Source organism: Pinus tabuliformis, chromosome 7, assembly GCF_031772625.1.
Source record: "Pinus tabuliformis cultivar Carrire ecotype Pingquan chromosome 7, CPIR1, whole genome shotgun sequence".
NCBI lineage: Eukaryota > Viridiplantae > Streptophyta > Pinopsida > Pinales > Pinaceae > Pinus > Pinus tabuliformis.
Genome location: NC_142293.1, coordinates 1,990,223,420 through 1,990,230,300, shown reverse-complemented (window position 1 = coordinate 1,990,230,300; position 6,881 = coordinate 1,990,223,420). Strand labels below are relative to the sequence as shown.

The window sequence follows — 6,881 nt, the reverse complement described above, 5'->3', positions numbered from 1 at the left end:
GTGTAGTCTAATTAATAGATGAAGTGGTCGTTTTTCAAGTATTTTTTTGGTTAATTTTGCCCAAAACTTGCTAATTTTTTTAAAGAATCATAAGTTTAAGTTGTTTAATTTGCAAAGTTTGAGTGTCCCAGGGGTTTTTCAGGTGTTGAACCCTTTGTGCATTCAAAAGTGCATATTAAACAACAAGAAATCACAATCTCATTAGAAATTGTATTGTTGGATTCCGACCAAAAAATCTATTTCGTCTATTAATTAGACTATGCCTTTAATAATTTATTTATTTATTATTATTATTATTTTTTATAAAAATAAAATCAGGTAAGGCCCTCCCGAAGGGACCACACCACTCGGCCAAATTATTCCAAGCCTAACCCCAAGAGCGTTGAGGAGAATTGAACCCGTGACCTCCCAATGGCAAGGTGCTTTAGCAATGGGACCTCGACCAATTAAGCTAACCCTCGAGGCTTAGTTTATTTTAAAATATTATATAGATTCTTACATAAAATATTTTTGCACGAATTTGAGACAAATAATTGAAAAACTTAATAAAAGAAATCACAAAAATTAGTTGCATGGCCTATTCCAAGTTAGTAAACGAAATCTCATTTTACATTGCCATCTATCAATACTATTATAGAGCCAATATTTATCCCCCTAAATCAGGGGTTAGGGAGGGTTGTGGGAGTACCTATGTCTAGTGATTTGTGCTCATGGTTGAGAGTGCAGAAGGTGGTTCTAGTCTATGTGAGATGATGTTGTAGAGGTGGTCTTGTAATGGCGAACCAACTCTTAGGACCATTGATGGCGCTAAGATGTGTTCGATTATGATATCATTTGGTTAGAGAATGACTCATACAATTGAAATCATGCAACATAATGGGGAAGCTCATTTAGGTAGGGCTTGCTCCAAATGCCAACTAGCTTTAGGTGTTAATTGTGGTTTCATTCCCCTAGTTCGTTTCCTTATGGTTGATGTTGTTAACCCCTTGGGCTCTTTGGCCTTTATCTTTACAATGATATGGGTAGTTGGTGTCTAGTACCACTTGTTCGCGTTATGTTTAAGTTGACACTATTACTGTAGGGTCAATTTCTTTATTTGTATTTTGTGTGAGGGTGCTTGTTCTCCGCATATTCTCTTTAAGCGATACTGACACTAGCATATCTACCTAGTGAGGTTGTGGGTTCCTATAGATGGGATGATCTTCTTTAGGGTTTGATTCGAGTGGTTGCTTTAGTTTCTTATTGCACAAGGCCTATTATTCTTATGGTTACTCGGGAGATTCTTAAGTTTAGCAAGATGGGGTTAGCCCAAATTTCTAGGGGGCGATGACAATCTCACAGGTGTGCCTCTCTGCACCCTCAAGGCATATGTGCCAAAAGGGATGCCAGAAAAGCCATGCATCACTTCCAACAAAACACCTCTCATAAAATTTAGGCTGAAGTTGAAGCCATGGTTAATTTAGCCAAGTAGAGACATCAACACACCCCAACCAAGCAAATCAAGGCTAAGTTGTAAAGATGGGTTGAGGATACCAAGTTCTCTCGGTCATGGGACATTAGGTGTTCAGAGCAATGCAATTTTACTGGCTGGCCAAACCACTAAAAGCCATTTCTTTAGAAAAGTATAAATTATTTGATGTTGAATTTGTTGAATGGCTCCAAAGATTAGAGTCTAAATTCACCATACTTTGTCTGGTTGTCTTTTATCTCAACTTTAGAGTTATGGTGAAGCATCTGATAAAGTGCAGGAGACTATGGAGCTCTTAAGCACATTTACCTCCAAAGAAACTAGCTCCAATCCTACCATCAATAAGGATGAGCTAAATGAATAGAAGGCCTACAAAAGAAAAGGATGGGTGGTAACTAGATCCAATCCTATCATCATTAAGGATGATTTGAAGGAAAAGAAGGCCTACACAGGAAAAGGGTATGAAGCCCCACCTCAACCAAGCCCTCCTCACACACCCTCATGAATTGTCTCTTTCAATTTGTTCAACTTTTACTAAATTCTCCGAATATGCTCCTTAATTGCTTGTTGTATACTAGTTTAGATGTCAATTTAATTCTCTATGGGGGACAATTGGGTTTACCAATATGCATCTTCAAAGCTCTCCGATTTACTTTAATTAGCTAATTAAACATCTAAATAAAATTCCATTTCAATTTTGGTAAACCTCAACCATTTATACATAAGCATAGTCTAACTAATAGACAAAATGACCATTTTCCAAACATTTTTATGGTCAATTTTGTTAAAATCTGGTACAAATTTTAAAAAATCATAAGTTTAAGTTGTTTAATTTTCAAAAATAGAGTGCCTCAGGTTTTCTAGGATGTCGAATCCATTTTTACATTCAAACATGTATTTTAAACAACAGAAAAACACAATCTTATTAGAAATTATATTATCAAATTCCAACAAAAAAAACTATTTCATCTATTAATTAGACTAGGCTTAACATATATAATACAAAATTAAAACGAAAATAATATAAAATAAAGCCATTTTTTTTTAATCACTTTCAAATAAAAAGCACAAATATATTAACATAATTAACTTTTGAGAAAAATATCTACCAGCATTGGGTTAACACAATTAACTTTCGAGAAAAATATCTACTAGGCACTGGGTCAAAGGGAATAAAATTCAAACCAAAAGGGTACTACCATGATCATAAATTTATTTAAATAATTTTTTAAATAAAAAAACATAAAGATATTAGCATAATCAATTTTAAAGAAGAAAACGTATACGGAAATATCCGAGAGGTGGGTCGAAATGAATAAAATTAAAGATTATTTTTAGGATATGGTAACTTTATTTTATAGGAAAAATAGATTAGCCTTTAATTTTTAAATTTTAGTTAATGAGTTTTAATTATTTAGATATTTTTATAAGGTATAGTTTAATTTATAAATAAAATATTTTTTTGATTGGAATTTGGTAATATGTTTTTAGATAAAATTATGATTTTTTATTATTAAAAATATTTTTTTGAACGCATTAATAAATTTAATATAAGATATTAGAGTTTTATAAATTAAACAATTTAAATTTAAATTTTTTAAAATCTTTACCAGATTTTAATTAAAATTAATTAGAAAAAATACTCTCAGAAAAATTATTTAATTTATAAATTAAACTAAACTTTTAAAATATAAAATAAATATGTCAAATCTATTGAGAGTATTGATTATACTAATTACATGATAAGGTGCCTATGATAAGGTGTCTTTTGGCGTGTTCAACATTTGTGAAAAATTATTCCATTTCTTTTGATAATCACCATGGGAACTTATTAGAGTGTTGATATTGACATTGACATTGACTAATCCAAATTTTAACAGTTAAAGTAAAAATCCATTCTATGGTTTTTTTTAGAATTAAAAATTAAAAATTATTTTTTATGAATTAAATAAAAATAATTTATAAAAAAACTCCACAGTTAAGCGCGCTTGAGCCAGAGGAGTTCTGGGATGGGTGACCTCTTGGGAAGTCCTGGTTACCGGGTGCAAGCCCCGGAAGTGATGATTGATGCTATGTGATTCGTTCTCCACATTTCATTAGTTTCAATCCCACTTCTTCACCCCTGTGAGCATCACCCGATGCAATGAGTGCTAAGTGAACTATTCAAAAATCATGAGAAATTAGTCAGTTACGACTACCTCTCATGGAAATGGTCATACGTTTGAATGACTTACTTAACGCAGTTGAATCCCAAAAATGATATCTAATATAATGCACTGCGTAAATCCCCCATACTTAAATTCAAAAAGAGTCAAGGGATCTCTACTTGAATGGTTCATGAGGCACAATACTTGCTAAGGTTTTGCAAATGGGGTAGCAAGCTAAGTGGGCTTGATTGTGGGAAAAACTCCACAGTTAAGCGCGCTTGAGCCAGAGGAGTTCTGGGATGGGTGACCTCTTGGGAAGTCCTGGTTACCGGGTGCAAGCCCCGGAAGTGATGATTGATGCTATGTGATTCGTTCTCCACATTTCATTAGTTTCAATCCCACTTCTTCACCCCTGTGAGCATCACCCGATGCAATGAGTGCTAAGTGAACTATTCAAAAATCATGAGAAATTAGTCAGTTACGACTACCTCTCATGGAAATGGTCATACGTTTGAATGACTTACTTAACGCAGTTGAATCCCAAAAATGATATCTAATATAATGCACTGCGTAAATCCCCCATAAATAAAATTATTTGTTTAATTTTCAGAAACATGTAATTTTTAGAACTAGGGAATGTTGGAAACGAAAATATGAAAAGTGGTTAGAAGTTATGTTTTTTTTAAATAAGTTTTTGTTTTTGTTTTTGTTTTTGTGTTTTTTTTATAAGCTGATACAAAATCTTTTATTAATAACAAAAATGATTACATCATGTACATATAGTTAATATCATAGCAAAAAACTAACTTGAGAGTTCTTGCTTCCAACTAGGTATGATATATTAGACGCTTTTTATCTAACACCAAAGCAGTTCAAGAGTTTTTCCTTTTTCCGTTTCCTCCTATGTGTATCTACTCATCACACAAATTTATCAGATATAATGGAGGATAATTGCATATCCTCATTTTTCAAAGCAAGATCCATCTCTATCGCCTCCTCATAGTGCGGGACATCCCTATCACTATCTGAATGGTCGGATTCATATGGGCATTTCTACCCATTGTTTATAGCCATGAATAATGTTGATAAATTTTCGTTCTCCATTCTCGAGGCTTCTTTTCCCGTAAGGGTGGAAGCGTATCGACCGTGGACTGCATAGGATCTTGTGAGGCTGAAGAATCAATAAATGTATTTTCTTGTTGAGGGTTGACCTTCATATTGCTTATCATGTTCGTGACATTTGAAGTTGCCTTTTGGTCATGCCATCCACAGTTGGGTTTTCGTGGCTCCGTGGACCTTGACACCCCTTTAGAGGAAAGACATGCACTCTGAGGATGTTAGACCTGTTGATAAGATTTGCATCTAAAAGTTGTGTTTTCATAGTCTAGAGGCTGATGGAGTTCCTTGTCATTACATTTTATGATGATTTTGTCTGAGAGGCATGCACTTAAATCCAGTTCAGCACAGATGCAACCAAATGAGATGAACCTGTTAGCTAGTCTCACATTATCTATTTTAACAAAGCGTCGAAGAGTGTTTCCAATAGCTTCAAGTAAATCCGAACAAAGCCACTGGAGGGGCAAGTTTGGGAGTCTCATCCAAACCAAAGTGGCCAAAGTCTTCATAGAGAGTGGGTTGAACTCTGGAAACCATGGCTGAATTAAGAGTCTCGCACGACCCCACAACCATGGACCCTCAAAAAAATCTTCTGCATGTCTTCAAGATCCTTGAAGACCACAACAAAATAACCTTTGGAACAAAATAACATATCAATGTTCTATGTCCAATTCTGAAAAACCCATTCCCTAAGGGCCGAAGTCGAGGGCCAGAATCCATTAAAACAATAGATGACTACATGTTGACCATAGAAATGGATCTATAACTGGGTGTAGAGCACATTCATCTTGATAACTGGATCTTGCAATGATTATTCAACCACAAAGGCCTGGCCAACAAGAGGCTTCGAAGGTCGAGAGCTAGAGCCTGAATTGAGGGCTTCTTTAAAAGAGAAGGGTTTTGAAGAAGAGGATGTCCAATTCCCTTTGGTCCCTCCTTGTAGTCTGACAATGAGAGAAATAGAAGCATCCTTCTTGATGTCATAATCCCTTAGAGCATTTTCCAAATTTAATTGCCTCCCCCCATAAAGGAGTCTCATACTCCCCTCTGGAATACTTGTTAGTTTATAAATTTTGTCTGCAATTGAAGATACAACCTCCCATTCACAAACCATGAGACACAAAGATTTTCCAGATAGGGTTTTAACAATTATCGATAAATTTCTTGACCTCGAAATTGCCAGTACCGTTCAACAACTAAGTGGCATAAGGTTATGGAAACATAGGAACCCTATTGGATACCAAGACTAATCAAAAACTTTTGTTGAATAGTTCACCGAAAACCTGGTCAGTAATTTCATTAGTATTAGGGCCGACGGTGGCCATGGAGAGGATGTTTTTCCCCGTATGTTGCTTTACAAAGATCGACTCACCACCAGTGTCGTTTCCCTGGGTGAAGTCACTGCCATGGCTAATGAACCTTGGGAATACTTGATGGAATGTTGAAACCATAAAATGCAGGGTCTTACCAGATTGGTCAGTGCCTTTCTCGCCAGTACAGGGCATGTTGAAGTTCTCAACCTTCTTTGAAACCTCAACGACACAGGGCTCCACCACAATCAGGCCGACTAGGGTATCACTGACTTGCAGTTCAAACAGAACCTTTGGGATCGACATCCTATGATAGAGTCTGTTCTTCCTCATCTTCATTCGTCCGACCTCCATCGATAGTTAACTATCAAGATTAAAGGTTTTGTTGAATAAGGAAAGGTTTGGAACTTGAATTCTCAGATGTTAAAAGTTTCATACAAATTCACAAGTAACATCATCAAATTGAGAGAGGTAATATTACATATTGAAATATACCCAAATAATGATATATTTTAAATATTATTTCAATCGATAATATATTAAGTTGTGTTGACAGTGCTGGACCCGCCAATATTAAGGAGATCTCCTCGGTATGAAGTCCCAATAAGACCTCACACCATTTGGTGTAGGAGTCCCATCCGGTATAATGGCCTGGTTGCCATTATCTTAGATATTTGCCTTCGCTCTTGTTGTTCAGCACATGAGAGTGTTATGCTTGTAACTTCAAGAAAGCGAGGTGAGTGTGCCCGGTGAGTGCTTAATGTAACTCTGTGTCCGATTTCTCTTACTATCAAAAGGGAGAGGTAAAGTGAGCCTCTTGATGAGAGGGAATAGTCCCAA

At 35.5% G+C, this 6,881-nt stretch overlaps 1 protein-coding gene across 1 annotated transcript; it reads right to left on the bottom strand.

The window, feature by feature from the left end:
• Window positions 1-5,981: 5,981 nt before the first annotated feature.
• Window positions 5,982-6,395, bottom strand: LOC149256446 (peptidyl-prolyl cis-trans isomerase-like). The gene has a single exon (XM_089455373.1). The coding sequence runs from the start codon at window positions 6,393-6,395 to the stop codon at window positions 5,982-5,984; it is 414 nt and encodes a 137-aa protein (XP_089311499.1).
• Between the last annotated feature and the right edge of the window lie 486 nt (window positions 6,396-6,881).